We start from the raw sequence: 17,927 nt of genomic DNA on the forward strand, positions 1-17,927 counted from the left end.
TATGAATTTATTCCAGCGTGGAGAATCGAAAATCCCTTCGGACCAACAATATTGATGAACCAATCCAATAAAAAAAAAATTAATTTTTAATAAATTTAAGATTTTAGAAAAGACTAAACATAATAAATAAATAAACTAATTTTTATTCCTTTTATTTTTAATTGTTAATTCTAAAAATAATTTATTTTTTAAAAAATAAACTCGAATAAATTTTTATCGAATCTAATTAAGACTCTCAAATACATTTTTATAGTCCATCAAGTCTTTCACCAACCTATCGACTTATTTTTAATTTTGACTAAGATGACATTAAATATAATTTGTTATTATGATTAAATATTTAAATAATATAATGAAAAAAGGCATAAAATAATAACATGACTTCTGGAAAGCGGAAAGATTCCATTTGCTTTTTTTTTCTGGAAAGAATATAAAAAGAGAAAAGAAAAATAATTTTTTACTGTCTTGTCTCTTTCATACAAAAAATTAATTACAGAATAGCTAATAATTATAAAATTATTTTTTGACACATTAAAAATATTACTTTTGAATAAACTTAAATTTTTTTAAAAAAAAATCTTATTTAATTTTAACGCAAAATTACTCATCATAGCATCTATAAGATTAATTTTTTTTAATTTTATCTTCACTTCCAAGTTAGAATCAATAATGTACAATCATATTAAGCCTTAATCCAAGTAACAATAGACTTAAATGGAGACCAAAAATAAAAATACATTATATATTCATTCATAAAATACGTAACACTGAATATTCTAACTTTATTTTCACATTCAAGTTGGATTCAACAATCAACAACTTCTTATTATTAAGTCCTAATCCGAGTAAAGAGAGCCTTAAATCGGAGACCAAAAGCAAGAATTCATTGTACATTCCATCAATAAAAACCATGGGTGTATAATATATGCTCGTGAAAGGGTCTATGAAAAGCAAGTGGATAAGTCTTCATCCAGACTCAAATAGGACGTTTTGTAACACTAGAAAGGGGCAGAAAGCAAAGAAAAGATTGGAGATGTTGGAGCATCTATTTAATTTTGAGATTCTTTCAAATTATATTCACAAACTGAAGATGCAAAAACTTGTAATGAAGCTTAGCTCTTCTGCTGAAAATGGCAAACTTTTATAACTTACCAACAACTAACTAAGGAGAAAATGAAAATTTCTGAGCGGCTCATATACATAACTACCCTTACCCTACTGCTATCAGAAACGAAAACCTGCGGGATGTGAAGGACAACTAATGCACCGACTGGATCATACAATTCACCGGCATGGCCTATGTTAACTACACGGGTAGATAATTACATACTAATTCGGTAACCCTTCATGCTACTACTATTGACTTCCAGCAATTACTTTGGGGCCCAGGGAAGACCTCATCGTCAATGGGAGTTGTCCTACAGCTACAAGTCTCCACGGATGCCTCTCCTTCATGGACTTCCTTTCCACTCATCGGCCCTTCATCTTCGGCGTGCAGAATTTGAGTGGTGATGAGCTTTGCTATCATTGCGTATCCTATCTGCATACATGGGGAGGCAAATTATTTGCTGGATCTCTTCCAACAAGACCTCCTCCGTGATATTGTCCCTTATGCTTCGCATCACCTGTTCCAATCCTTAATTTAGTCAAACAAAATTGAGTTGACTAACCAACTAAGGCAAGGCAATGGTGAACAACCTTCCTGTAGGTATTGAATTCATTTGGGGTATCTTTATCTGTCCTGTGGCGCATGTAAACCCATACATTTGCCTCTTGATCCCAAGAACATTCGATGATCTTCCCCGAGAATGAGGCAGGATCCGAATCATCTGTAGGTCAATCAATGTAAATGAATCAAAGGATCCACAACCATGTTAGACCTTGAAACAAAAGCAGTAAAACAAATTAGAAGCAATTGACCCAGAGAATCACCCAAAACATTTGCAACACTAGTTAACATTATAATGCATCAGTATAGAAATGGAGAGTTCAAACTCCAAAGTACCTCATGTAGACAATAAAGCGATATTACAAACCAATAAGAAATTCACTAACCACGGAATACAACCCTATTCCCTTCCATCAGCCTTCTTTTGCCTCGTTCATGCAAAAAAAGTTGCTGGTGATCATCAACCACCTGTGAAAACAAAATAGGCATAGAACAGTAACTCTTGAAGTTAAGAGAAAGGGGAAGAAAATATGCAACAGTAAATTACAAGAAGTCAAGAATACAACCTCAAACAGAAAGTCAACAGAGTTCATCTCAGGATATTTCCACTTTAAGAGGCCTTCATGTGTTCGGGGAATATAAGGATCATCCCATCCCTGAACCACAGATATTATCCATAACCAACATCATACAGCTTTGCAGAGAAGGCAGTAATCTCCTCCCATATATTATAAGTAAAGAGCAAGTAAAAGATGTCTTGAGAGAACTAAATGCAGAAGCATCATAAACAATCACAAAAACACAGCTCAACAATCTATACAAGGTTCATAGCAACTACCTAGACTAGCATATCCGTTGAGAGCAAGAGCAATCCAATTCTCAAAATCAGTTCAATCAAAGTTGAGCATTAAAGAGACCTCCAAAGAAATAATTGTCATATATGCACTAAAAACATGTCTTGCACACCACCAAAAATCATGACAAAAATAAATTTGTTTCATTAGAAATCTAAAATTCATGAAGCCGACCCCACATTGTGGGATAAGGCTTGGTATGTAGTTGTTGTCATTGGAAAAAAGTACTTATCCATGTCTATGGTCAAGCTTGGTCACTCATAAAGCACAGTAAATAGTCAGAACTTACAACTTATCCATGTTTATCCACTGACAGTATGACTAATCATCTATAGTCAATCTTTGCTTTTGTTTGTATACAGTTTGAGCTCGTAAGGCAGCTTTTCTGTATAACAACAACATCATCCCAGCCTTTACCCCCACCCACTACGTGGGGCAACTTTTCTGTAAAATGAATTTAAGAATCCCTCGGAAAATGTTTTATTGGATAAAATAACTAAATTTTCATGGTAAAAGAAGGATATGCACATAAAAAAAATAAAGAAAAAAAAACTTTAACATTGTAAAAGTCAAATCCAAATTATTGCACATAAAACCTTAAGCACCTGAAAAATGAGACCATCTGCAGCATGCGAAAGTCTTGGTATGAATTCCTTCAGAAGTTTGTTAACAGTAGAGAGCAACCAAAAGTCCTTCCTCCTCACCTGCTCAACTTCTAAATCAGTAACCAATCTAGATGAGAAAACAAATTGGTTGCAGTTACTTGTCTTTGGCCCTCAACACATACCCTGAATGGTTCCAAATCATATCTGTAGTATGGGTTTTTACTTTGGTATATATATTGTCTTTCCTGGTTCCGAGGTTCGATGACTTCTTTTTCAAGCATCTTCCATCGTTCATAAAAAGGTCGCTGCATGGTTTTGCAGTGATCACAGTCACAAACAGGGAAAGTACAAGAATATTAAAAGAAAACTGATAATCAAAAAATATTTCAAGATCATATAACAGATGGCAAAATAATTATTCATAAAATTGGAGACAGTCTGTTCAACTAATTGTTTTCAACAATCTGTTCACAAAATTAAGCTATCTTGAACAGCATGCGCAGTCACTACAGTGAAGCATTTTCACTTACATTACCAAGCATATTATACCTTGCAAGGGTTGGAAAAATTGATCAAACTGGTCAAGAATGGTAGGCCAGATCACTTGGCTCAAATACTATGACCTTAACTTTCTTTTCTTTTTTTTCACAAAGTGGTATAGTCTTTCATATAGCTTCTCATAACCAAATGTAAATTATAGTAAAAAGTAGAAAGGTGGTACCACCATGTATACAGGGAAGACAGAAAAAAGATCTTTAAGCACTCTACTTACTCCAAAATCTATGAAATTGAGGAAACAGTCCAAAGAAGGTTCAAGTTCACTCTCCCAATGAACTTACATCTTGCATGTTACACATTGTTATACAAACAACTTCACTTTAGATGTCAGGAAAAAGGGAAGAAACAAAGAAGGAAACATTTAACCAACGTACAACAACAACAACAATCACAAGCCATAATCTCATTAGGTGGGGTTGGCAGTCGGCTAAATGAATTCTAGATCTCTAGCTAACGATTTAAGCAACATGCCAAAAGGAATTTAAAAGGATAATAACAAATTAACAGAAGTGATTGCATAAATAGAACCATGTACTAATGTGTCATCTGTCTGATTTTCCTAATCGAATAAACCCTGAACAAAGTTTCATAGAGGAATCTAGCTAGGCAGTGGACATGCCAGAACAAGATTTATAAAGCATCCACATAATTCTTGATTGCATCGAATGAAAAGTAGACATTTCTAACCTCTATGACAGAGATATAATTAATTGCCATCAGATCATAGATCAGGTATCTTCTTTCCTGCTTCTTTGAGTTTGGTAAAGTATCAATTATCATCTCCCCATCAAGCAATGTATAGTGGTGAACCTTCTCAGGTAAAGACTAGCAACAAGAAAGCAATTGCATCAGGTTGTAGGTAACTAACAAGGATAATATCAACATGGCAAATCAGAGAAGCTTTAAAGACCAGAAACCATCCCAAAAGCAGACCATGTATACATACTTCACTAGTGCTTTTGCATGGAAATCTCATCTGGACCCTTCGGAAGTTAAAATTCCTATCGATCAAGTAACAACCATCCACGGTAATTAGCATCATATATCGTGTTCCATCCGCTTTCCATGTCGCATAGTAATACCTTTGCCTTAATAATTGTAGGTTATCCCTGCAAGCCAAAGGAAAAACAAATCACATTGTTATGCATGATGAGACTATCATCAAGAACAACTACTTAAAGATGAGGATCTAAAACTCACCATCTAATTGCCCAGTTTTACAGGCTTATTAGCAGAAATATTGTTAAAATCAACATAAGTTTTCGTTACATGAGAAAACATGATATATATATATATATATGACACGTTAAATTTAGAACCTGGGATGTGCTTTCTCCCTTACCTTAGAACTCAAATTGCCACACAACTGCTAAAGATTTTTTTATCATTATCAGTCATTTATCTTCTTTTTTTTTTCTCTTTCTTCCCTTATTTTTCTTTATTCTTAACACTCTTACAAGCAGTTAGTTCTCCAAAAAAAAAAATCTTCATTCGTTTTATCAAGTGACAGTAAAGGAAAAAATTCATTCTAGTATCTGTTTTCAATCAATTAATCAAGCTAAAGTGAACAAATTATTAGATCAATTATCAAGATTAAGGTATCAATAAGTAATAATGACAAATTTTTAATTTTAAAAGAAAACCTAATTTTGGCTATGTTTTGAAAATTATGAAAAGCACCCATTTTGTATCTTTTAGTTTTTAAAAGGTTTATAAAATGTCAACATGTACCCCATTTTCTTTTCTTGGCCTTCAATATTTTAAATATTACATATTAATCAATGTTTTTATTTTTTATTACTTAAGTTTTCTCCTTTTTTTCACATTGAGACAGATTTTATAGATTCAATAGAGACAATTTTTGAAGGAAAAAAAAAAAGTAAGTTACGACATAATAAGTAATTTTGTAAGTTGAGAGGCAAATAAGGGCAATTACAGCACCAATGTCCCTTCTTCAACTATACATGTTTCGGCCACTGGGCTCAAGCCTAAGAGAAGTAACCAAGTGCAAGCAACATAAGATTAGGACTGTATCCATTCCATCACCCCAGCACCCTCACCTTGTGATTTCTTTTAAAATATTTATTGATGATTCTAACACAATCCAGTGATGATAGCAAATAGCAAGATATTTTACAATAACCTATCAAGTAAGACACTGAGTTCTGGCAAAACCTATAAACAAAATACTATAATAAATTAGTAAACTGTCCATTCAACAAATTTTATGTCTGCATTAGTAAGTGTAAAACTTGACCTCATATTACATCAAATCCTTTTCCAATTTCATAAAGACAAGAATCCCAATTCAAAGCACAGGTAAGAAAGATGCAAATTGAGACCCCAAGATGCTCTACTGATAAATTTTCCATAACTGATAACACAGAACACAACCAACAATTTCCTCAATAGTCATAGATGAGGGAAAGATGAAATCAGACCTGTCAAGTGAAACTGGATGTGAGCCCGGGAATTGTGAGGCTCCTCTTCCCTGAAAGCCAAAAATATCTCATTAACTGACATAGCAACATCTTTATGTAAACTCAATGCACTAATTTTGATTAGATCTCTACCACTACAGAACATTGTATAAGATCCCAAGAAATGGATGAGATAACATGAATGTGAACAAACATAAACAAATGAAGGGTTGCCTTTGAGGTTCATACCCCTACAGCCAGCTTCAATGCTTGATAGCAGAACTGCCGCAATGCAACTTGCTGATCAAAGGGTATACTATCTCCCAAAACATCGTCATTTGTCATCACCATGTCTATTATCTCTTGATTCTCCTGAGGAAGGGGGGGGGTTGCAAAAACACAATATTTTTGAACTGGTGAGAGAAAAAAACAGTAATATGAAATATTGGTACACACTAGCTTCCTCATTAGTTGAAAATTTGTACTTCAATGTCTTGTCGTGAACTAACAAGATATGCTTGCCAACCGGTTAATCCTCAAAAGAAAATTCCAATACATGATATTGTACGTTAACCAGATTGGATTGTCATGTCCATAATATGAGGATGAGTTCAAAGTCATGAGTTTAGCATCAAGGAATGGTGTAGGATAATTCCCAAGGGCAAAAGAAAAATTAAAAAGTGAAAAAAATAAGCAAGAAAGGAGCAAAATAATCTCAAGCCAATTAAACCAAGCTTTATCCAACCACCAGAATCAAGCCCATACAATTTTCAGAATACACAACCCTGAAGCAATCAAAGCCAAGTCAAAACATCAAGATCAACAGGACTATGACAACAAGACCACGTGCAATGAACTAAACAGATAAAGAGAAGAAGAAGAACTAAACAGATAAAGAGAAGAAGAAGAAGACCACGAGAAGAACTAAACAGATAAAGAGAAGAAGAAGAAGACCACGTGCAATGAACTAAACAGATAAAGAGAAGACCACGTGCAATGAACTAAACAGATAAAGAGAAGAAGAAGAAGAAGAAGAAGAAGTAAACAGATAAAGAGAAGAAGAAGAAGACCACGTGCAATGAAGAAGAAGAAGTAAACAGATAAAGAGAAGAAGAAGAAGAAGACCAGGTGCAATGAACTAAACAGATAAAGAGAAGAAGAAGAAGAAGAAGAAGAAGTAAATAGATAAAGAGAAGAAGAAGAAAAAGACCACGTGCAATGAACTAAACAGATAAAAAGAAGACCACGTGCAATGAAGAAGAAGAAGTAAAAAGATAAAAAGAAGAAGAAGAAGACCACGTGCAATGAACTAAACAGATAAAGAGAAGAAGAAGAAGAAGAATATCTATACACTTGTACACTTGTGATGAGTTACTTATATATTAAGAAGAAGAAGAAGAAGAAGAAGAAGAATCTCTATACACTGGTACACTTGTGATGAGTTACTTATATATTAAGAAGAAGAAGAATCTCTATACACTTGTACACTTGTGATGAGTTACTTATATATTCATAAACTCCTACTAAACTAGAAATCCTACTTAGACCTGGAAAGAAAAAACAAAACATCCTAACCCTAACTAAGTTTGGAATTCATATAAAATTTGGAACAAAACTTCAAAATTCCTAATCATTCTTAAATAACTAAAACCCTGCAACAACAACAACAATCACAAGCCTTAATCTCACTAGGTGGGGAACTAAAACCATACATAACTAAAATTATGAAGGCTTTTTTAGAAAAAAAAATATTAAGTTCTAAAACAATCAGAACTCTCAATCCCCATCAACATGTCATCAAACAATGTGCAATGTCCAGAGTAGAATTTCTATTTTTGAAGAAAAAAAATGCTGTAAAATAAGGCACCAAAGAGGTGCCACCACTGCACAGAAAGGGGCATATTTTCTACGGTACACTCATAATTGCATTGGACTTCCTCTATGATCAAGGATAAGCTTCCACATGTATAAATGAGGGCAGCATATGTCAAACCAGAAAGCATGTCCACAGCTTACCTGATAAATAAAACCTTCGAGGGGTTCAAAACATTGTTATCATTAGGCAGTTAAGAAGTGTGATTCAAAATTTTAGCACAGCCTAGAAAAAAAGTTGAGATAGATGAGGGAAAATAGAATAAGAAATAGAACATTCTATGCAAATAAGCGATGGGAAAGATGTCGCCGGGGGGGAGCCATTGCACCATTAACACCATTATCTCGAGGTTGAAACTGAACAATGGATACTAAATAACAGGAAAAAATGTAGAAAGAAAAGGCACAAAAGCTGGCCAAATATGAAAATGAGGTTCTTGCAGATGTAACCAAGCAATGGCTTCACATAGAGCAAACAGAAGTAGAACAATCATCATAGCTTCCCATGTATATTCGATTCAGTTTTATTGATTTAGTTCAGTATATGTCATGATGCAGAAGTACATTGTGTCCTTACTTCTCAAGACCCATCCATCAGTGCGTCCACTTCTCCCAGCAAAAATCTCATTTTGTTGGTCCAACAGAAAGGGATGCCCCCGATTTCAAAATCAAGTTTAAAGTTTGACAGTATGAAGCAAATTCAAGGCCACAGGTTCACCAAATTATAGTGCCACTCTAATTGCTTTTGAATCATCTCCCTTCCCTTGTAAAGATTCAATGTTGACCACCAATATCTGCTACGGTGCTCTTTGTATCTCATGACTTAACCATCTTCACCTCAATTGAAGCATTTAAATTCTTACCTTCTCTTTCTCATCTTGCTACAAGTCATCCCAGCACACAATTTTTGGTAACACCTATCTTCTAAACAGTGTTCTTGATTCTCTGAATTCAATAGCAAACAGCTGGTTCTTCAGCATTCTTATGAACTTCAAGTCTTGCTCATTGTTCAATAAACTCAAATTACAATACAGCTTATGAAGGAATATAGGAGATCCAAGCGAAGCACAACTGTTCTGATTATTTACCAAATAACTTTGAGCAAGTTTTATCTAAACTGAAAGAAAGATTATGATCCCCCAGAAAGGATTTTCAGTGGTCAGATATGCCTCAGGCTGTTTCATGATATCAGATGCCAAGACCATGCGTAGAAGGGAAGATCAAGTGAGGGTGAGAAAAACAATAAGGGCAAATATTAGCACGGATCATTTCAGAGTTCAAGGGGGATGATAAGTAGACCACAAATTATCACGTAATGTAAATCAACATCCAAAGAAGACAGCACTATTTAGTTGGATATGTAGGCCCATGCAAGGGTAAATGCTACAACCAGTTATTTAAAGTAAATAAACAAATAAAAAAACAGGCTAAATCTCCAAGAGAAAATCTATAAGCCCATCTAGAAAGTTACAGCCACATCAACAAACATAAAAACAGTTCCTACAGAAAGCTGCATTTTCATCACATTAATTATGGTAAGAAACTTTTTGAAATATACTGGTAGTGGGAAACCAAAACTGATGCTACCAATGAATGCATACATGAAAAAGAGCAGCAGAAGCCTCCATCATCATCGTCATCTGGCACTGCAGCACCATTAAGATCAAAATCAGAAGACCTTTTCCACTCCGGAGTTGGAGGGCAAACAACCATTTCAGGCTTTCTTTCATGATAGAAGTTGTATAAGGCATCAATATAGTCTGGTTTATAGATCCCTGGTGGGCGTACATCAGCGAACATTTTAATTGCCTGCATCAGGGAAAAATATATATATTTATACGGCTTCTTCTACAGAACCAAACTAAAAGTAAAGTCAAAATAATATATACAGAAAAAACTAACCTGTGTGACAGGTATAGACAGTGTACGCATCAGATAATGAACTATCATATAGCCTGTTCGGTTATGGCCATGTGTGCAATGGACAAGAATGTACTTCTTTGAGTGCTTTTGACGGGAGAGGAACTGTGCAACCTGTGAAAAGAGGAAGTACATATCAACCATTAAAAGCATGCTTCACAATGTAGAACATAGGTAACCTTATTAGTTATCTATCCCTAATGCACTAAGACTCCATCATGATATAGCTGCATGATACAGAAACTAGGATGTCCTAAATCACATCATTCTGGTTGGAAATGTTCTTTATATGGAACTATTCTTTTCAGTGTTAATAAATCATACACCAAGCTTAGTTTATAAAAACATTCCTTACTTTTCAGGGCAATGAACATAACCTAGCAAGGTATTTAATTATTGAAAAGTTAGCTGTCATGCTAGAACCACTCAGATCCAATATCTATTCTGCCTGTTCAATGGCACTGGTTTACCACAAGTTGTCAATATAAGAAAGTATCATATTTTGAAGTTCATCCAAAACCAGAAAAGGGATTATGTAAAACTGAGATATGTCCCTCCATGAACTTCGTAAAAAAGGATTCCCCAATTCGGAAGTACAAAAGACTCCTAGGAAATCTACAGGTCTGTTTGGTTGTGATCCCAAAAACTGCTTTGACTCCAGAACTCAGAAAAACTCAAAAATAACACATTTGGAGAATTGATCCAATTTTTTTTTCCAGTTTTACGAAACAAAGGAAGATGGTTTGAAAGGTCCAAATAATATTATCATGTGGAAGTACAAATTTTATGAAAGCAAAAGGTCTTTTCAGGGTTTCCAGAAATTTTAGCAATAGCAAAACAGAAAAAACAATACAAAAACCATATACAATCATGGCCTATCTTTCTTGCCAAAGTGATATGGAAACACAGCACAATAGGGAAAATGTGGTAAAAGCTGTTGTACTTTTCAGAAACAATGTAAACATAAGATATGTCTCTGGCACAAATTACCTCATAGACAAAGCAATTTACAGATTCATTGTCAGGTACAGAATCACGCCCTTTGCATTGTATCTGAATATTAAAAAACCAAAACAAAAGAAAAAAATAATCATCAAATGTTGGAAAAAATCCAAAAGCCACAGTAAGAAAATCACAGTAAGGAAAAATCTAACTAAATAAACCTTTCTTACCCACCTTAACATGCTTAATACCTTCTTTCTTCCAATCTGATGCTGGATAGTAACGAGTAGTATTTGTGAGATCAATCACTAAACCAAGCTGGAAAGATCAATAAAGAAAATTGAATATTCAATTACCCAGTTAAGCAACAAAAGCTAACCTTATTGGAACTAAGTAGAATAAATGGTCAGATATGGTCAAAAACCAGATATCTACTTCATTGCAACACCCAGAGAAGGGAAAGGAAAAATATTCAAAGTTTAATGTACTCACTTTTCTTCCTAAAACTCTCTGTTGATGAATCACTTGCTTAAAAGAGTATCTTTTACCAGGAGGAATATAGTCATTGAAGGATTCACCAAGTGGAACTTTAGAAGGAATAATGCACCCAATTTCCTGCCCAAATGAAGGACAATCCAACCAGCCTGCAATGAAAATCACAAAATGTTAAGGTAAGTAACAAAAGGAGAAAGCAGAGATTAAAAAAGGATATATAATTGAATGTAAATAATTTTTAATCCCAAAAAAAAATAAAAAAACACAAGATAAAACTTCAAGGTTCTAGACCAGTTAACTATCAAGATTCACTAAAAAAGAAAAACAAAAACAGAACAAAAGACTGCAAAAGAGAAAAGTTCAAATGCCTACAACACTAAACGATCTAGAAGACAAATTTCAAGAAGAATAACAGAAACAGAGAAAGGTGATAGTGGATAGTGGATAGTGGATAGAAGACAAATTTCAAGAAGAATAACATGTAGTTTCATTCTCTTCATCATTAAGAGCCCAAAGAATCACCAAGATAGTGGATAGAAAGGTGATAGTAATGACATATCTCACAAAACAGGCAGATTTATGAAAGAACAACATATGTTACTCAAGGAAAGTTGATTTTTTTTCCTTTTTCCATTTTTTTAAGAAAAACCATGGGAACAACTAGAAGCAGTTTCCAGTCCCCAGATTTCATGTTCTCACATAGAAGTGTGTATGAACATATGCATATCAGTACCTATATTCATGCTATACACCATAGCATTTAAATAGACAGGCCCTTGAGAATGGCAAATACATCCAATAAGTTTTATAGTCCACTATGATTTCACATGGACTGGAAGTGAGGAATACTTGAATAAATTAGAGTTATCTGATGAGCATGCAATTGTCTCTTAACTCCAAGAACAATTCTCGCACATGGTTTTCTCTCAACTCCAAGAGTTATCTGATGAGCATGCATTTGTCTCTTAACTCCAAGAACAATTCTTGCACATGGTTTTCTATAGTTTCCAACTTGGGTGACAATTCCATAATACTTATGTAAATGAAATACTTGTCACCATAAGCAATAGAGCAAAAATCAAAGGCTCAGACCAAAAGTAGACTCAAATACAGCACCTGGCTAAATCAGAAAAGTTTCTAATTTTCCTACAAATAAATATCAAATGGATATAAATTTCATGCATGCAACAAAAGGACACCATTTTCAAAACCATTTTGTGTTAACTAACAGCACATGTAATACTTCTAACTACTTAGAAAGGCATAACAAGGATAAAATTGAGTTAAGTTTTACTCAAATCAATGTAAAGAAACAATTGCTAGCAACTTGTACTTGCCAGGGGGAAGCTTATTCCTATCATAAGTTCTATAGTTTTTCGGATACGTTTGGTCATAAATAGTTGGCTGAGATGCATGTGTCAGTCTGTCATCTGGGCGTTCTCTCTTTAGCCGCTGACGTCTTTCTTCACGTTCCTAATACAAGAAGCAAACAGAGTCAGTAGCCATACAACAAAAGAGAAAAATCCATGCAAACAGATCCATAGATGAAGAGATTCAGGAACACACACACACACAGAAAACAAGAGAGAACCTGGTTGCTCTATGCAAACATTAGGGTACTCAGTAATTAGGGAGATCAACTTTGTGAAGGAAAACAAGCCTTATCATGGAGGGGGTGGCCTACACGCAGTGCCTAGCTATTGTGTTGCATCTTCAAGGAGCCTTGTCTCGGAAATCAAAATCAACTATGACTTGTTTTGACCATTCACTGAGCACCCCAGGGAGATTTGTCCAACTTGCTGATTTTGGACTCTTTGTTCAACAAGTTGAACATTTTTGTAAAGTAACATATTTTCTCTTATAAAAATATTTAGAAAAACTCAAACTTCATTTCACATTATCCCCTCCTACCTCCCTTCTAACAGTACGAAGCACCCAAGAAAATAAATTCCTCTTTAGCATTTAGTCAGAGCATTTTCATCACCACATACGATACAATAATTAATGTCAAACCCATTCCCTGAACCCCAAACAATACAACCCTGCTCAGTCAGCCACCTCTACCACTACCTAGCAATGGCTAGTACCACCTCTTCATATGCCACCACCATATCATGTACACTATCAGAACTATTCAGAGAAAAAGGCAGAGAGTTCAGACTTTTCATACATGAATGAATGCTTCTTCATGTTAATGTAAAGCTTCTCTTGGTGAAGAACTCTCATCACTTCTTGTAAGTGGCAAAGATGCTCTTCTTTAGTCTTGTTGTAAATCAGTATGTCATCAAATAAACAACCACAAACCGACAAACAAGGTTTGCAATATATGAGTCATGAAAAGCATAAATGTTCTAGGAGTAGTGGTGAGGCCAAATGGCATAACCAACCATTCATATAGGCTATCATTAGCCCTAAAAGCTGTCTTCCATTCATCACCAAATCTAACACAAATCCGGTGACAACCACTCTTCAAATCAATCTTAGAAAAGATGATAGAACCACTCATGACATCTAACATATCATCAAGGCAGGGAATGTGAAATAGGTACTTAAATGTAAACTTGGTGACTGCTTAGCTATCAATAAGCCTATGCCACAAACCATCTTTCTTTGGTGTAAGTACGGTAGGGACTTCACAAGAACCTAAGCTCTCACAAATGCGTCCCTTAGCTAGCAACTCTACAGCTTGTCTTTTGAGTTCATCATGCTCACTAGGATTCATACAATAAGCTGGTAGATTAGGCCATGGAAACCTTCAAATAAGATCAAATAGCATGTAAAATGTTTCGCAAGGGAAGGAGTCTATTAGGTAATTCTTCTGGTGCAACATCAGAAAAATCCGATGACTTCTTAACCTCCTGTGGAACATTTAGATCACTCCGAGCAACTAGTGCCTTCACTTCTCGTGCAACAATTTCCCAAAAAAAACACGTGATTTTGTGCTTTCATACTAAAAGCACTCTTTAGTTAGGATAAGAGGGGTGTGGTGCATTAGTTTCAGCAACAAGCTTGGCCCTTTGGTGCTTTAGTTTAAGTGGTTGTTCCCTTTTTAGCAACTTCAAGGGTTGATTCTCTCTTTTCAACAGCTTTAAGGGCTTGGTGCTTTGAATTTCTCCATATCACTTATGGTCATAGGCTTCAAACCTATTGTTTTCTCACTGAAAGTGAATGTGTAAATGTTCTGTCTATCAAAATGGTGCACATCCCAATCATAAAGACATAGCCAACCAAGAAGAATGTGGGTAACTTTCATAGGAATCACATTACACCATATAGAATCCTTATAATTACCAATAGGAAAAGTAATAAGGCACCTTTGAGTTACAGAAAGCATAGTGTTGCCAATCCAAGCAACTTTGCATGCTTTGTTATGAGGTTCAACTAAAAATTTGAGGCATTCAATTCAATGGTGAAGATTGAAATAGCATTCATACAACTTCGTCCATCAATAATAAATTTATTAGCTTGATCTCCATAACAAACCAAGATCTAAAAATTAAAGTATGTCTCCAATCTTCTTTTTCTACTTTAAGGGTTGCAAGTTTTTTTCAAATAGTTGAAAGATTTGACATATCTACCTCATCTTTTTCCAAGTCATTGGTAACAAAACACAACATGAAGCAATCTTAGTCCAAGTTTCTTGAAATTATCATAACCAGCCAATTACCAAAGTTTGGATATCAAGACACAAGTAGAAGCTTGAAGATATCAACATCCCACTACGTTGGAAAGTAAGCAAGACAAAAAAGAACAAATAACAGTATATAATTATGATTCTTCATGATCCACAATGGATAAATAATATCACTTTAAATCCTATGAAGAGCTTATTAGTCAAATGATATGCATAGACAAGGGAACTCCATTATTTTTATACACTCTCCAAAATTTCACCTTAAATAATTAGAAGCATATCACAGCCAATTAAACATAAAAAATTGAAGTACCCGACGGGAGATTTCAACTGCAGACTCTATGTGTTCAACATGTTCTGGTGCAGTTTCTTCTTCTAAGTGTGGAACAAAAGTCTCTTCATCTTCTTCTGGTTGTGGTGAGGCATTTAAGTCCATGGTGGCAACCATTCAACGCACGCCAAGTAACATCCACAAGTGCTTTGGTTTGATAGGCTCCTTATTGGGGTAATGTCACTAACACCAATAGATATGATACTTGTTACCTAATCCAACCCAAAAAATCATATAAATAAGTATATTGCGCCTGAAATTCCAACGACACCAACACTTTTTCTATCTCTATGGTGAAAGTAAAAGCACACAATGCAATCAAGTAACTGAAAGGGAAAAACGGATTGTGCCAAGAGTATCAACATGACAACTGAAGAAAAAGTTAAATGCAGAATCAAATCCTTAGTAGGCAAAAGTTGAATGCTCATAATTTCTTGTACAAATGTGACCGCTAGCCTTTGCTCACATGAATAAAGGCAAATGAGAGCCATGTAGCGACTTAAGAGCATGAATACAAGAAATCAAATTCCATAATCGACAATATGTAGACCTATCTAGTTTGTTGTTTATATAAGAACAAAACATCCATACATCAGTACCAGCAAATATAAGCCCTTAGTGAGCATCTTGGAGCACCAAAGCAATAAAACTAATTCCAAAACTCAACAAAATAGTTGAATATTTTGAAGTTTCTCATTCATATAGAAACACAAACCCTCAATTTTTGTGAATAGTGCCTAATGGGACGCCATGTAAAGTGACTATGAACCAAAAAAAGTCGAATCCTAAGGATTCCAGAAAAGTACAATTATCATACCCATTCCTTGGATAACAAAATTCAGCCAATTAGTAGACAAGAAAACCCAATACACCAATGGATACCTAGAATTTCAGACAGAACATTCTCCCGAAGAACTGGAAAACAATAACTGATACAAAATTAGCTCTATTAGGCTCAATTCGCCAATAATCGTTGAATTCAGACGTCCAAATCATTGAAAACCTAACACTCCCAGCTTCAACTTTCTTCCCCTTTCCACTTCATTTTATTATCAGCCGAACAGCTAAAATGAACGAAACCCTAGCGCCGCAGTTCCCCGACTTCACCGAGCAAATTCACGCGTAAAATAACGAAAACCCATAAGCGAATAAAGAACCAGTAAAACAGTCGAGAAATGTGACCTCAAAGCAATCGGCGACGAATTCTGAGACAAAACTTCGGCAGGCAGACAGCAGCCAGTACAAGCAGCCTTCCGACAGCAAAAGCCGAAGTAAGAGAGCTTCTTCTCCGCGATATATACGTGCTGCCTCCGAGTGTTCCGGCCAGCCGAAGTTGCACTGCAAACCCTAGCCTGCGAGAGAGGGAAAACTACGCCGCTTCTCTCTCGAACACAGAGATCAAATTGATTAATTTGTTGAGCAAATCTGCGACGACAGGTTCTTGAAGAATCAGAGTTGGAGAAGAGCAAGCATGAAAGATTCCAAGTTCATGAATCAAATTTGTCTCAAAAATATATATAAACACACACACATATATATACGCATTTATATATATGTGTGTATATGTATATATATATGTGTGTGTATATATATATAAATTTTAAGGAAGGCCAACGGGGTTTCGGAAACTTCTTACCGTCACGGCGGCAGAGGGGGCATCGGCGAACGGGAAAGGACGGCGAGGACAATATGGTAACTTTGATTAAAAATTAAAATAAATTATATTCTATATCCTTTTTAAAATTTCTTATTAAATTATTTAAAATCATACATAATAAATTTGAGAACGAGATAGCAGTGAGTAGTGACAAGGGTATGTCACCCCATCATTATGTATTAGTTTTGACCTTTAAAGATTAGTTAGTAATATTTGTGAAAGATCATAAAATGTATTTAAAATTATCATTCTTGTATAATTTTCTGTTACTCGTATCATCGATTTTTATATAGAAAATAAATCACAGGTGAAAATTTTGTTTTATTGCACAAGATAAGGAATCGAACCCATAATGTATTAATATTAATCTTAATTTATTGTGACCCAATTATTTGTGTCTTGAAAATTAAAATTAAACATACTTAATATTACAATTTGTATGTCATTCTTGATTTTGGAATTCACTTGCCATTCTCAATCTAGGAATATGATTAGCAAAATAATTTGAGCTCACAACTCTCTTTGACTTGATGGATGAGAGTTAAAAGGTTATTTAATTTGAATTGAGTCAAATTCAAAAAAATTTCGATTGTTTACAATTAAAATCACCTCGAGTCTCTTTTGTCCAAAGTCATCCCGATACTCTCTTTACATATAAACATATTATTTATTTTATTAAACATAAAATATATATATAAATCTATATTAATATTATATTTTCTATTGATTAAGAAAATAAGTCATTTTGAAATTATAAAATATTGTAAAAATGTGAATTTTAAAATATTTTTTATTTTAATTAAAAATAAAAATTTATATAAATATAATTTAAAATACATTTTTCTAATTGCACGTGCATAACACGAAATATAAGTTTAATTGATAAATCATTTCAAAAATTATTTTTATATTATAATATAGTATTTTAAATTTTTTAACAAAAAAATAAAGTTTTGGGGTGTCAACCCAC

General features: G+C 34.4%; 1 protein-coding gene across 1 annotated transcript; it reads right to left on the reverse strand.

The window, feature by feature from the left end:
- Nucleotides 1-1,119: 1,119 nt before the first annotated feature.
- On the reverse strand, nucleotides 1,120-16,832 carry LOC127790300 (uncharacterized). Its single transcript, XM_052319742.1, has 18 exons — nucleotides 16,483-16,832; nucleotides 15,283-15,512; nucleotides 12,673-12,808; nucleotides 11,333-11,484; nucleotides 11,075-11,158; nucleotides 10,889-10,951; nucleotides 9,881-10,012; nucleotides 9,601-9,787; nucleotides 6,356-6,501; nucleotides 6,128-6,177; nucleotides 4,633-4,795; nucleotides 4,374-4,511; nucleotides 3,311-3,433; nucleotides 3,129-3,227; nucleotides 2,236-2,325; nucleotides 2,056-2,137; nucleotides 1,699-1,829; nucleotides 1,120-1,625 (listed from the first exon to the last, which is right to left on the reverse strand). Exons 2-18 carry the CDS (start codon nucleotides 15,415-15,417, stop codon nucleotides 1,482-1,484), a joined length of 2,055 nt encoding a protein of 684 aa, XP_052175702.1. The 5' UTR covers nucleotides 15,418-15,512; nucleotides 16,483-16,832; the 3' UTR covers nucleotides 1,120-1,481.
- Nucleotides 16,833-17,927: the final 1,095 nt, after the last annotated feature.

This window comes from Diospyros lotus, chromosome 14 (genome assembly GCF_014633365.1).
Source record: "Diospyros lotus cultivar Yz01 chromosome 14, ASM1463336v1, whole genome shotgun sequence".
NCBI lineage: Eukaryota > Viridiplantae > Streptophyta > Magnoliopsida > Ericales > Ebenaceae > Diospyros > Diospyros lotus.